This window comes from Pistacia vera, unplaced genomic scaffold (assembly GCF_008641045.1).
Source record: "Pistacia vera cultivar Batoury unplaced genomic scaffold, PisVer_v2 Contig27, whole genome shotgun sequence".
Classification (NCBI taxonomy): Eukaryota; Viridiplantae; Streptophyta; class Magnoliopsida; order Sapindales; family Anacardiaceae; genus Pistacia; species Pistacia vera.
The window spans coordinates 253,643-269,088 of record NW_022196079.1 but is presented as its reverse complement, the minus strand read 5'-3'; the positions used below and the strand labels follow the sequence as shown (position 1 = coordinate 269,088).

Sequence of the window (15,446 nt, the reverse complement as noted above, 5' to 3'; positions counted from 1 at the left end):
CTTTTCCACGCAGAAATTTCGGTGTAATGACAACCAATGTCATATTTCCTTCCCAGCCTTTCTTTCAGCGTGATGAAGAACTGAAAAACTTATGCCAAAATTTGTAAGATATCAAAAGAAACGAACCACTTGAAACGGAGTAATGTTGGACTGACGTCTATCGAAATCTTCTACTGGCGGTTTGACGGTAACTCTTGAGGACAAATTTTGTAGCCGCTGCTGAAGCAAGAGAACACGAACCTCACTTCCGTTTGTGCTAACTTCTATTTAGATTCTTAATACAGACTCAAGAACCTTTACATGTAAGTCAAGAAAACGAGTTAAGAGTTTTGTTGACTACAGAAAGAATGAATCAATGACGGCACATGGATAGATTCTTGGAGGTTTCTTGTTTTTCTTTAAGTTTCTGGATTTCAAGGTAAGCTTGGGATTGTTAGGGAAATGGAAATGGAGGCTGGGATTATATAAGTAGTGAAGTTTTTTCCAAGTGGTACGGAAATCTTGTTAGTTACATAACCGCCATTATGTATGAAATCTTTTTCCAAAAATAATTAGAATTGAGATGGAGAATAAAATCCGTACATTCATAGTTTGTTGGTTCTCAAGTCTTTGGTTGCCTTTTGGCATGAGCCTAACGAACGTGTGATTGCAAATGAACCTCCTTTGGTCCCACACAGACACTCAGCTGATCATACAGTTCCAAAGGGATTAAAGCCTTTCATTTTTCCCTCGCTTATTTTCACTTCCTCAAAATTAAAAGCGAAACGCACAAGAGAGATAGGGGCAGAGATGAGAAGAAAGACGAAAGTGGAGATCACAGGTTGCAATTCGGTGTCCAAAGCCGCGATTCTGCTTTCTTCGTTGTCCAATCGCCATTCAAAAGCTACAATCAACACGGAGACGAGGAGGGAGATGTTGAGAGATAATGGAGATGCTGAAGTGGAAATGGTTAGGGAGCGAATGAAGAGTAAGAAAATCAAGCTTTGCGGCTTAGTGAGGTGGCTCTCAGGTATCGGTCGTGTTGTTTGTCTCTAGGTTTACCATAAAACTGAATTTACTTTGAATATATAATACCTCTGTATAGTATATAATCTACAGTGCATAATTTTGATGTGAACGAAGGCTCAAGATTCTCGCTGTCCATCTTATTATTCAATTGATGCTTCCCAATTCCTTCTGCTGTGAGTATAGATGCATATGCACTTTCCTGCAATTTGCAAACGAAAATTCTTCGTATTGACAAGAAAATTGATGAAAATGATAAAGAGTAACAACAACAAAAAAAGATATATGTTATATATAAGGCCCTGTGGCTGTGCATGTGATCATCACAATTCAAATTCAGAGGAGTTATAGATTAGTGGCTCTCATCTGTTTATGAGAAATTTGCAATTAAGGATTGATTTGCATTTGTTGAAAAATGATCTTACCAGAACCGAATCAAGTACTTCTTCACGTCTAAGTGGATCTTTATGAGCATTACTGTGAAGTTGAATCGTAGGGTCAGATCTTTATACACAAATAAATGCATACATGTAAATAATTCTAGATTAAAATCCACTGCATTTAGGACCCCCAATTTTCAAATTATCAGTAAATTGAGCGGCTTAATTTCTTATTTACCTTTTAACTCAGAGAGACCAGTCTACTTACTTAGAGGCACTTTTGCTTTAAAGCTCAAAAAAAGAAAAAAAAGAAAAAAACAATTCCATTTCTTATTTGTATTTCCCAAAATTACGTTCTTAAATATGCAACATAAACAAACAAATAAATAAAGCATACAAAAACAATTTCTACATTTATTTCCTCCATTGATATTATTTTCATTTTAGCTTAATGCAGAAACAGAGTTGCGAACTTTCTAAATGTAAATTCAGAACGCTAACCTTCCAGGGACAAAGTTCAAATCACCACAAATCAAAAGAGGAATTTGTGGCTGAACACAGCTCTCTAGTTTGAGGACAAGGGGTGAAACCTTAAGCCAAAGAACAGAGTCAAATTTATATTAATACATATTTACATGAATGAGAGGAAGAGATCTACATATTAAAACGTCTTTACCTGATCTAATTTTTTATTTGGATCGTTTGAATCGACTGCCTGTGAGTATATACAGGTGTTTGCCTGACAGTAAAAAGCATAAGTCGGTCACATCATTCATTCACAAATACTTGATTACATTTGCTGGGAATAAAATGCAGTACCACGCATATTACAGGCTGGTAGGCGCCATGACTCCTAGTGCCAACATTTCTTAGATATTTAAGTTTCAGAATAAGTGCAAGATTTACCTGCAAAACAAATTAAAAAGAAAATTGAAGAAGGAACTATTCATTTGCTAATGATTCTAAATTATTGATTGGTACCTTCGGTGGCCGAATGACACCTGACGACTGACTTTCTCCAAACTCAAACTACAAGCAACAGATTAGAATCAATAACCCACTTCAACATACGGTTACATGATTATATCCACAGTTTACAGTCCCTTTACCTTAGAGCTTTCTTCAATTATTTTGAACAAATTATCACGGAAACATGTGAAACACGTACCACTTGAGTCATCTATGTCTGCCTGTCAGAGTTAGACAATCAACTATATAATTTGCTTAAAAATAGTCAGATAAAAGTTAAAACAGCAAGTCATATTTCGTCACGCCCTTTCACCAACATTGTGAAAATCATGAGAAGTGACTAAGAACAACATATATCACAATACTGCATGGCTACATGGGCAGAAGAATGCATAAAGGCGCTAGCTCTTCATGATTTAACTTCATATGAAGCAGAGCAGCCGTCCAAGCTCTAGCCAGCCAGAAATTGTGAATGAATTTGAACTGGAAGTAACTATCTTAGAAAAATCATGTGTAGGACAACAGCTTGCAATTAAGAAAGTGAAAAAGAAATGAATCTAGAGTATCAACTAGATTTTAGAAATCATACCTCTTTACAGTTATCTTTCTTGCGTATTACTGAACCTGAGTAACCATTTGCTTTCAGCTCGGGTTTGAAGTAGTTCTCCAAAAGATCTCTTGGTACCTGTTCAATCATTAAGGAAAATGGGTGACATTAAACAGATATTCCACAAAACTCCACCAAGACCATTATTCAAATAACATAATCCAGAAAAAAGAACATATCTAGCAAAAATAAAAATTCACCTCTTGAAGACAAATGATATCTGCTTTAAATGCAATGATCTCTTTGAGCAATTCTTCGCGGAGCCATTCAATGGTGCAATCCAAATAGTTATTTTTGACAAGTAAATGAGAATGAATGTTATATGACAGCACACTAAATGTTTCAGATGCATCATCAGAAGATCGAACATTCGGATTGATGTTCTGAGATGGCTTACGTTTTATTAAACGAATCATACTACCATTATACGTGTCATTAAATTCCTCATGTGACGGAAGCCCGCTCGTTGGAGAGTCCATTGCATATATATGATATATCCAGCTTCAAACGGAAATCCTTATCTTTTGCTTTCCTTTACCAGCGCATCTGTGATGTTAGATTTCTGAAATTTTTAAATGTTTCTGTAGCACTAGCACACGATAACGAAACAATTGTTATTTGGCAACTTGTTATTATCAAGAAGTAATAGCCTTTTCCACGCAAGAAATTTCGGTGTAATGACAACCAATGATCATATTATCCTTCCCAGCCTTTCTTTCAGCGTGATGAAGAACTGAAAAACTTATGCCAAAAATTTGTAAGATATCAAAAGAAACGAACCACTTGAAACGGAGGTAATGTGGTGGACTGACGTCTATCGAAATCTTCTACTGGCGGTTTGACGGTAACTCTTGGAGGACAAATTTTGTAGCCGACTGCTGAAGCAAGAGAACACGAACTCACTTCCAGTTTGTGCTTAATCTTCTATTTAGATTCTTAATCAAGACTCAAGAACCTTTACATGTAGAGTCAAGAAAACGAGTTAAGAGTTTTGTTGACTACAGAAAGAAAATGAATCAATGACGGCACATGGATAGATTCTTGGAGGGTTTCTTGTTTTTCTTTTAAGTTTCTGGATTTCAAAGGTAAGCTTGGGATTGTTGAGGGAAATGGAAATGGAGGCTGGGATTATATAAGTAGTGAAGTTTGTTCTCAAGTGGTACGGAAATCTTGTTAGTTACATAACCGCCATTATGTATGAAATCTTTTTCCAAAAATAATTAAGAATTGAGATGGAGAATAAAATACCGTACTATTCATAGTTTGTTGGTTCTCAAGTCATTTGGTTGCCATTTGGCATGAGCCATAACGAACGGTGATGATTTGCAAATGAACCTCCTTTGGTCCCACACATGACACGTCAGCTGATCAGTACAGGTTCCAAAGGGATTAAAAAGCCTTTCATTTTTCCCTCGCTTATTTTCACTTCCTCAAAATTCAAAAAGCAGAAACGCACAAGAGAGATAGGGGCAGAGATGGAGAAGAAAGACGAAAGTGTGAGATCACAGGTTGCAATTCGGTGTGCCAAAGCCGCGATTCTGCTTTCTTCGTTGTCCAATCGCCATTCAAAAGCTACAATCAACGACGGAGACGAGGAGAAGGAGATGTTGAAGAGAGATATGGAAGATCTGAAGGTGGAAATGGTTAGGGAGCGAATGAAGAGTAAGAAAATCAAGCTTTGCGGCTTAGTTGAGGTGGCTCTTCAGGTATCGGTCGTGTTGTTTGTCTCTAGTTTCTTTTTAATGCTCGCATTCGAGCCGAATTGAAAAAAGTGTGATGGTTAAGATGAGGATGAGCTATTAACATCAATCTCATCCAACTCTGTAGTTCGATCTAGTACTTGATTATTGTATTTGGTAGGGTTTGATTTTTCATATCTGTTTCAAATTTCAGTAAGAATGATAAATGATTCCTTTTCTGCTCTCTCTATATGACCTAAATGATTGATTCTCGTGAGGATTCTTTCTTTGTATACCCTTCTCTGAACTTATATATTTCTTCACCATTCTCGTCTTCTGATAATTGTTTCAGTACAATAATTTTTTTTTTTTTTTTTTTTTTTGCTGGTTTGAATTTGAGAGGTAAAGGAGCTTACGATTCTTGAGGCTAATTACATAAGTTTGTTGTGTTAATTAACTTTATTTTGTAGTATAGATACCTTGATATTTATCTAACCTTGTACCAAATCTTTATTGTTCAGTAAAATATAAATTGATTTTTTTTTTTTTTAATTAAGATATAAGAATTAACAGCAAAATGACAGAAATTGGACAAAGCAAAAATATTAACAAACCATGCCCAATAGTCAACTATGACTTTTAGTTATATTACTCAAAAGGTTTTGAGTTTTAGAGATAAGTGGTTTCGGATACCTTGCATTTTTCAAGAGAATTGTAACTGGAACTGCATAGTACAGGTTTCAAAAAAAGGAATCGAAATCTGTTGGTTTCAATTCTTAAATTCAAGGAATCGGAACCTGAAATATAGTTTTAAATTCCTTATCTAGGTATCTAAAAAATGACAAAAATATCTTAAAAGTTTATAAATACAACCCTAACAAATTAAGAAAACCCACATTTAGTAGTTTTCAACTTTTGATTACTCATTCATTTGTGTCTAATGTGATTTAAAATCTTCTAATCTCTAGGCAACACTTGAATTCAATCAGTTTATCACAATTCACATAAAATTTCTCAATCAAAGCCAAAACACAGACAGGTTCCAAGCAGGGTACCCACTTCCGGTTCTTTTCTTTGGTTTTGATTCCGAAACCTGTAGGAACCAGAACTAGAACTGCATAGTGTCGATTCCAATAAAATGGAACCGAAACCTACCTGCACAGTGTCGGTTTGGGGTAGGTTCTGCTTCTGGTTCTACCTGCTACTTGTGCTCACCCCTATTGAGTTTGATTCACTTGAGTTGCTAATAGAGATGACCACTTATAGGATTTATCCGTTTGTCAACTTTAGGGTTCTGAGAGATTAGTTAAGATGCGCACAACAAGTCCGGACACCCTCGATCACAAAAAAAAAAATAATAATAATAATAATTATATATATATATATATTAAAGCAATTTGACTGATAAATTTGATTTATTATTTGACACTTGACAATTTGCTTGCCACTTGGCTTACCTGATTTGGTAATGGACGGTGATGATGGGCATCATACCTCTGGTATTATTCATTATTTTGATGTAATAAAATTTAAATTATTCCATTTTATCTGGTTGATAGTGGTAGGCCAAACATTTTTATGTAGTTAATTTAAATTTTAAACACAGTAAATTATAAACTTTAGTGTTTATATATTTAAATTCTCACTTTTTTTTTTTTCATAATACTTCCATCTTCACAGAATTTTGGAGGAGTTTCTACTTTCGCACAATTTTCATGAGTTATATATTAGAAATTATTTTTTGTGTTATATAACACAAATTTCAACATTAATTTGATAAACCTATTCTGTATAAAACTTCTGTCATGAACTTATCTTAGGGTTTCTCCATGTACTTCTATGGTTTACTTTCCATTTTCTTATTATTCCATATACAAAACTTTTATACTAGAATGTTAGAGGAAATTAAATAATTTGTTTTAGTGAAGGAAAATCAAGGAAACGTCCATGATGCCAATAATAAACTATATCAAGTTTTGGAGTGAATATATGTATTGAACTAGTTTTACCGCTTAACGGCAATCTCTCTAACTTGGTGGTTAGAGTCTTGTCAAATCTTTAGTCATTAGGTTCAATCCTTTTCTTAATCATTTTGTTTTCGTTTGGTTCATTATTTTAATGGTTTTTAAAATAGTATTTTAAAAAAAGTAACGTTAGATTATCTTTACGAGAAAGATAATTATTAATATTTTGAAAGTTGAATAAAGTATAATTGAATTTTAAGAATATTAAAATAAATATATTTTTAGGTTTTTAGGGTAGTAGAATAAAATAGAGTAATAATAGTGAACCAAAAAACCATCTGTTTGAAAACCCGACCCAGTAATTATTAAAAAATAAAAATAATACTCACAAGATGATGCCAGGTAATCCCAGGCACCCGCGTGGCCAGGGCGGGTAATTGTGCCCTCCCTACCCCCAATTTATTAGAAACTACATAATCTAACTTCCCTGTGAAAACCATGCCCCAACCTAGTGATTAATACAATCTCCTAGTGATCTATACAATCTCGGATAGTTAAGTAGAGCAAACAATTAAGAGATACTGAATTGTCATGGTTTTGATTAAGCTGAATAAGTCTCAAAAATGAGGTAACGAACCCTACGACTATAACGAGCATTTACCATAGAGTGATGTGAAATCATAATGCGGAAGCAATTGGACTAATATTTTTACAGTCATGATATATTCTACTTTCTTAATGGGTGCTTAAGCTCTATTCTCACAATCCATGCTCCTTTATTTACAAAGGAGGTTAATGCCCAAGTTCAGCAATGACCAAATGGTGGGCTGCAAATCAGCATACCGTAAAGCCTCTTGCAAGCTTAGAACAATCCCAGGAAGCAGTCATAAGATGCATATTCTTGAGAAGCTGCATGTCCGCTATCAGCAAGCTGTCAAAAAAACCAGAAAGAAAACAAGAAAGTTGCTTTTCCGGTACTCGGTTTGTCTTTGTATTAGTGAATGCTATATTATCAGACCAGAATTTTATTTGCAGGTTCAGCCATTTGGTAAGTAACTACTAACTACACGGCCTACCCAAGAGTATACAGAAAAATATTTGAAACAAGGAACAATCCAGCATGTGCTCACTTAATAAAGCTCCTAATGGTTTGAAATTTTTTTGGTTGTATGGATTTTATTTCCTCTTCGGCAGGCCTTCCCAAGACTAGGTCCTTGATCACTGACTACTCTTAGCACATGTGCTCACTCAATAATGCTCCTAAAAGGTTTGAAAAGCCTATAACTCCTCAAGCAGAAAGTATCTGGTCTTAGAAAAGCAACAAAAATATAGCTAATAATGATGGAAAAACAACACTTTAGCCCAGAAGTCCATGATTAAAGTGATTAATTGAATTTACCTCTAATCAAATGCATAGGGGTCATCCGCATATGGATTTAGAGACCCTTCTGAAAACAAATCGCCTATGTTTGAAGGATGTGGATTAGCCCCTCCCTTGATTCCCGAAGGATGTGGATTAGCCCCTCCCTTGATTCCCGAAGGATGTGGATTAGCTCCTCCCTTGATTCCCTGCATAAGAAATTTAAGTACATAATGAACTTCAAATGAGCAGAATTGAGAAAAAAGCTTGTGATTCCTCGAGTATCTAGAAATAATAAATCACCACCATATTAATTAGTTGATCCAAACTTTAAGTTAACTGTTTGCAATTCTTTTTCAAAAGAGATTCTAGTTTACCATTTTCTTCTAACAAATTTACTATATATGAGAAGTACTCATATTATGACTAACGCTACACATCTCAAGTTTATCTCAACTGTTGTACCTCAAATAATGTGACATTGACTTAGTGCTGCCATACAATAATCATATTAACATTAATTCACATGGAAATCATAAATTACAGTCACATCACTCGGGATGCAAAAGTTGAGATACAAACTTCTGTTTATCATTTTGGATGAGTCAGCATTATGCAAAACAGAGCAAATTTGCGTACATAATCAACTAACAATTCATGCAGATATTAGTAGTTGTAAGTATGAGATTCTTGTAATCAGTTGCAGACCCAATCATGAATGAAGTTAGATTTTGGTCCCACTACACATTCTAAGGCCCTGAAAGAGACTCAAACAAGAAAAGGAACCAAGAATGGAACTTACTTTGCAATTATAGTACTATCAACTTCCATAAACTCGAGTATTGGAAACGAGAACAATGAAAATTTGGACAAGAGTTTGTTTAAGTATCAGATTAAACCTCAAATGATTCGCCTAGTTCTCTAGCATCAATGTTCAACCAAAAGCATAAATAGTTCCGAGCATCATGCTTAAGGGGGAAAAGTTCCCAGACATTTTTAAGGTAAGAATATATAACGAATCCCTAATAAACAGATTAAAAAACGAAATTGAATCCAGAAAAGATGCTTTAGCTTGTGGTTACCTTGACAATACTTCTTGGGGTATGGGCTTTTGGTGTGTTCCTCTTCTTATGTTTCCTTGGATCCTGATGCAATACATGCATATAAATCATAAATTTAAGGAAACTGACGCAAAAGAGACCATTCTATCTCATATAAAAGCACTGCTTTTATACAAATGAACGCTTTAAGGGACTCTGTGATGACAAGGCAAAACCTCAAACATGACGGTACTTTTTCTTCGTTTAGTGATTGTTCTTCCATTAGTAGTTTCAACTTCATATTCATGACGAGTAACCTGCCATGCCACCATAAGGTAAGTCGAAATTGTTTTTTTCTTTTTTTGTCCCTTTTTTTTTGGGAAGGGGGGAGGGGGGTATAGAATTATAATTGCTCAGAATTAAAACATATATGACATAAATGTTTTACTCGCTCAGAAAAAAAGAAATGAACAGAAGTAATTACCTTCTTATGATGCTTTGGCATGCCCATAATGCTTCCGGTGTTTACGTTTTCTAACAATTTTGACACTGGTGTTTGTGTCCCATCCAAGAAAGGCGAATCCTATAAACAATATTGAAAGACAAACTTAAGTGGCTGCTGTAACTTGGCAGACTGAATATTGAAAGGGAATCAAAGTGATCAATAGCTCTTGTTACCTTCTCTTCATTGGCTGCTCGTGAGGCAGTACGCCGAGTTATTCTTTGATCAACACCAGTATCTCTCATCTTGATTGATGAAATGGAGTAATCCTACCATTAAACAAAGGCACCAAGCAGATCATGTGTTAGACAGTTCCATCATAATATTCATGCCTCATTCCGCTATGTAAAGCTACAACAAAAAGTTCCACAAGTTCAAGAAGCTCAAAGCAAACTCTGTATGTTATGCTTTCCAATCTACCTTATAACTTATTACTGTGTTGCATTTTATTTGCATATAATTAAAACAGATTTTCCCACCTTAACACAAGTGAAAAATAAATATGTATATCAAAGTATATACAGTCATATGTCTAGATAAAGAACATCATAAGAGATAGAAATAAAAAATACTGATGGCAAATAAGCAGTGAAAAAATTAATGCTGTCCACAACAAAGAGTGGGAAGGAGTGAAATAGCAATCAAATAAAAAGGAAACCTTCTTTGAATTCACTTCTTGGTCCTCTTGTGGTTTATCACTGATCACTTTCCACTGCAATTGCAATAGAGCTCTCTGCCTGTCTTCCTATTATATTTTTTACAAACAAATTAATTTGAGGCATGCATAAGGCAGTTAAATATAACAGTGAATAGAAACAAGTACTCTGGACTTCTGAAGATCCAGCTCTTCTTGAAGCTTTCTGCATTCATCTTCAAGCTGACACCGTAAAGCTTTCATCTGAACTTCATGTTCATTCCTGAGTGACATGGTTTTCTGTATATACAATTAGCAAGGGAATGGCATATTTATAATGAATGTAAACAACTCAAACCTAAATATGAGGCTACATATACCTCTCTCAATTCATTTTCAGCTTGAAGTTGGGTGCGCTTTATATCTTCATTGTATTCAGCTTTGAGATTCATATCCTTCCTATCATGCTCCAGCTGAATTCTAACGACCTAATAGAAAAGCAGACAAAAACTTAATTCTTTCAAATATGAGCAAGATAGAAGACTTTAGTATGTAGATTTTAGTGAAGACCTACACATATAGCTAAGTTAGTTTAAAATGCGAAAACCTTGTTCAATGGAAATCAGCATTCTTCCACTCTGAACTGGTGCAACAATGATATCGTAACAGGGATAAGCTTTTTATGAGTTCCTAATTCCCGTCTATTAGTGATTCCATGTTCAGCAAGAAATCGTAGTAGAAGTTACGTAGTAAGTTGGCTAATAGAAAAATTACAAACTCATACAATTGTTGTTATGCTTACACATCATTCAAAATTATAAATAATATGGGATAAATTTCTATTCTGTAGTTTCCTGATTATTATAAATATTAAAAGTTCTGTGGAAAATACATAAAGAATGTGAAAAACTAATTCAAAAGCTACACTGCACCCTCAGTCCCATATAATAGCATAATGCAGGTTAATAAAAAGAACTATGTGCATTAAGCAAGCAACCAAAAACTGGAGTTCGAGTTTGCATAAGTCTCTGTGCATACAAGAGCAGCATGTTCGTCTTGAATATGCACCAACTGCAGCTTTGCCTCCTCTTTGCATTCTGCAAGTTTTTGGTCAAATTTTCTTTCCATTTCTCCAACAGCTTTATCTGCCTGAATATTTAAATGAGTGAGAAACATTACCGACAGCAAAGAGTGCTGCAATAGTTGATAATCACAAGCAAACCTTTTCTTTTTCCATATTAACAATCTCCTGCTTCTCCACCTCGTACTTCCTCCGGATGTCATTAATTGCCTGATTAAACTCCAAGTAATGTCAGTCTATGAGTGCATGCCAAAATCTAGAATTTTTATATTTAAAAAGTTGATCAAGTTACTGATAATCTATAGACGGCAAATTGTATGAGAAACTACCTGATCGTTTCTTTGAGATATTTCTTTCAAGTGCCTTGATAACTCCAACTGTTTGCTCTCTAGCATAAGATCGTATTGCTTCTTAGCTTCTGCTAATTTACTTTCAGCAGCAGTGAGCAAAGCTTGCTTCTGCAAAATTTAATATACAGGACTTTAAAATATACAAATGTTGAGAGTACTCCCTAATTTTATGTGCTCTAAGTAATTTCAGAACCTCTGTAATTTGACCTTCCAGCTTCTTTTCTTCATCCCTGTATTGCAGTAAAAGCTGTTCCTTATCCTCCAACATATTCTGAAGCTGTCCAACTTGTTTCTCCAAAGAATCTACATGCAGATCACATTTCTTACTCTCATTTTGCAAAATTACTATTACTTCTTCTTTTTTCTGTATTTCTGCCTGTAAGTTATCTGTATTATCATTGTTCTCTGCTTCTATTGATGAAATTTTCAATAATAAATCTTGCTGCAAGATATAAGAAAATATATTTAGAACCATAATATGGCATGATAATTACAGCAAATATGAGTCAGAACAACTTGCAGACCATTTTATTCTCAGCTGATCTGGAACATTCTGACAACATGTTGATTTCCTTTTCCATTTGGGAGACCAACAAGTCTGTTTCAATCTTTTTTGAGATCAGAGCTTCTGCTTCAGTCTCCAACATCTGAATTTTCTCTTTAGCTAACTGGCATTCTGCTGAAAGCTTCGCCATAACAGAGTCGTGGGATTTCTGAAGTTCAATGATCTTATCATCTAACCCCTGGTTCACTAACTGTAAAGCATCTTTTTCAGATGTTATACACAAGAACCTATCATGAAGTTGGTCATATTGCCCTTGAGCCTGCTTAGCAGCAAGGTCACTTTGCTGTTGGACCAACTTAAGACAAGAGTCATAAAGAGAGTTCAGCTGATAAATTTTTTCCATGAAAGTCAAACTTTGTTTGTCCAATTCAGCTAACTGTCCAGCTGACACATGAACAAAGCCTTCAAGATCTTTTACTTCCTGCAGCGACATAACTAACTTTTTCTCTAAGTCATCATTGCTCATCTGAAGATCACTCTTCTCTTTTTCCAACTTATCCTGAGTGACTATCAAAAGTTTAGTTTTATCTTCCTTTGACCTTAACTCAAGGTTCAACTCTCCTAATTTAGAATTCAAACTCTCTATTTCCAGTCTTTTGGCAGCTATAGATGCATCAAACTTCATTATCACAGCATCTGCAAGTAAGAAAAAAAAACATCATGGAAGAATGCCTCTACTAGGAATTACAGCTGAAAATCAATAACAAGTTACAATAAATTAAAAACAGGAGAAAATACCAGTGAACAACATGTATCTTTTCTGCTTCCATTGATATGACTAGTAAGTAATGTCAAATTTATAATCAAACTGCAAGAATGCAGATCTTTAAATTGAAATAAACGGCTAATCCTATATGCTGGGGGACCAACAACAAGGCATATACCCCACGCTCAACTTTTACTTGTGCAGCATCAACTAGATCATAATGCATGAAATGTTAAGCATAAAGTTCATATATCTCCTAAATTACGAATCCTAGAATCATATCAAGCTGTAATGAAGCAACAAAATAGTTCTACAAAAATTGCAATCTAAAAATCTCCCTTGAGCATCATCTACCCATAGATATATTACATATACCCTATATGGTAATTAACCAAGACAGATTATCAGCCTTTTGCAAATCAAATGACAATCGAAACCTACAAACAGATAAGAAAGATGCTAACCTTTATCCTCTATGATATTCGCTATTCTGCATTGTTCATCTCTGTAAAGCTTATCCTTTTCCTGTCTCTCAATATTCAGTTCCTTCAGTTCCTTCTCGCCTACATGAGAATGCAAGCACATTACAGAATGGCAAATCAAAGCTTAACAAAATCAGAATCTTCAACTTCATTTCAAACAGATAAGTAACAAACCCCTACTTCCATATCCATAAAACTAGTCATGTTGAATCAGATGTGTGCAATTCAAATTGATCTTCGACATGAAGACTGGACAGTTGAAAAGAAAAATGGAAGATAACATCTTACGATCTCTAACGAGTTCCTCTACGGAGCCTAATTTCAGAGATAACCCATCCATCTGTTGTTTCAAGTTGTCAATAGCTTTCGTGCTTGCAGATAGTTTTTCTTCGAAAAATTCCTTGTCTTTTTCAGCTGTTGAAGCAAATTACGAACAATCACAAACATAATTTACAAGAAAGATGAAATAATTCAGAGACCAGCAAATATACACAAAACGCCTACCATTCTGAACCTGACCAGCTAAGTGTTGTAAAGTTTCAGTGAGTTGATCACACAAAGTCTTGGTTGAAGAGAATTTAGACTCCAGTCCTTTCCAGAGCTTCTCATCTTCTTTCTGCTTTACTTTAAGCTTAGCATTCTCATTGAAAGCATTCTGCAACTTTTCCTCCAATTCATGGATACGCTCTAGTGATTTCTTAAGTTTAGAGTTCTGCATTTTTTAAATTTTGATAATCAAATTACCATTTCATTTCAAGTTATCTAGATTTCACAGCATATAGTAAAAAATTAAATCAACATCTAATAAATTCATGCAAACAAACATACACAACTAAATAAGATTAATTAGGTATTAAAATTTTGTAGAAGCAATAAAAACATCTGTTGAATTGATGTAGTACCACACTGATTCAAATACTAACAAACATAGAGAGATGGAGAGATACCTACATACATTCCTGCGAAAATTTTATACAAGATTAAAAAAGGATATGCATTCATGTTACCGCCATTTCCAGATCAGTCTTCACGGAAGCTTGCTCTTTGACCAATTTTTCTGCAATCAAACAAAGCAACAACAAAAATTCATCAACATTGCTTAAATTCTTCAATAATTCAACAAAAAAAAACCATAATTAAGCGAAAAAAACCTGCAGTGAGCTTCAAATTCGAGAAACTTCCTGATGTAATCGAATCTGAAGAAGAACGCGAAGACATCGCGAAGGTCTTAGCGGTTCCAGATAGAGATTTCAGCTGATCCAAACTCTTAATGCTTTGAAACCCTAGCTTCTGCATTTTCGAAATCATTCTATAAACAAAACCCTGAGAATTTGGTCTCTGAGTCACTCTCTCTTTCTGAAATTTGGAGCTTTTTCGAGTGGACAGTTGAAAGTGAATTGGGCGCCAAGAAAATGGAATTTATAGGTAAGGGCCGCACTGTGACTATCACGTGAGATAGTTAAACGTTAAAGGGTAGTATTTTGTGCGGTTGACTGTACTGTATTAACGGTAAGGTGTAATGGTGACCAATGGGTCACAACTGACGTCTGTATCAGGTGGTACGACTTACGAGCAGTAGCGGATCCAGGAATTTCTTTTAGGGTAGGCCAAAATAAAAATTTATTATACATTACTATTTTTGTTCATTAATATTTTTGTTAGGGTGGGTCAAAATATATAAATTATACATATTAATATTAAAAAGAAAATTTTGAGGGTGGGCCAAAGTGGCTGGATCCACCACTGCTTACGAGTGATCATTCTGCACATGGAGGTAGTAAGTAGTAACACCCACCTGCAAAACTTTAGTAGTATTTTTGAAATATTATTGTTAAGTTGAGTTAGGTTATTATTACTAAGTAAGATTTGAAAATTAACAAAAAAAAACCTTTAAGTTTGTTAATTTAGCTAAATACCCTAAACAATAAAAAGCTAATAAATTGACAAAAACACCCGTACTTACCCACAGTTGTCAGATTCCGATCACCATTGCCAGAATCTGACCGAATTTTGATGACACTGTGCACGATCAACCAAATCTGGCCAATCGAGCACCGCTATGCCTTTTCCTAGGCCAGATCTATGATGATGGCCAAAGATATGGCCGTCATTGACAGTCAGA

At 34.9% G+C, this 15,446-nt stretch overlaps 1 protein-coding gene across 2 annotated transcripts; it reads right to left on the bottom strand.

The window, feature by feature from the left end:
- Positions 1-7,217: 7,217 nt before the first annotated feature.
- Positions 7,218-14,620, bottom strand: LOC116133474 (synaptonemal complex protein 1-like). Of its 2 annotated transcripts, XM_031419179.1 has the most exons (19): positions 14,476-14,620; positions 14,332-14,381; positions 13,829-14,036; positions 13,613-13,738; positions 13,307-13,405; positions 12,096-12,772; positions 11,765-12,013; positions 11,551-11,679; positions 11,363-11,431; positions 11,179-11,289; positions 10,521-10,628; positions 10,330-10,440; positions 10,165-10,251; positions 9,683-9,775; positions 9,489-9,587; positions 9,241-9,321; positions 9,048-9,109; positions 8,004-8,141; positions 7,218-7,535 (listed from the first exon to the last, which is right to left on the bottom strand). In XM_031419179.1, the coding sequence occupies exons 1-18, from the start codon at positions 14,618-14,620 to the stop codon at positions 8,006-8,008; spliced, it is 2,640 nt and encodes an 879-aa protein (XP_031275039.1). In that variant the 3' UTR covers positions 7,218-7,535; positions 8,004-8,005. The 2 variants fall into 2 exon arrangements, with proteins under 2 accessions (XP_031275039.1, XP_031275040.1); XM_031419180.1 differs by lacking the exon at positions 7,218-7,535 and having other exon boundaries at positions 8,006-8,098; positions 9,047-9,109.
- Between the last annotated feature and the right edge of the window lie 826 nt (positions 14,621-15,446).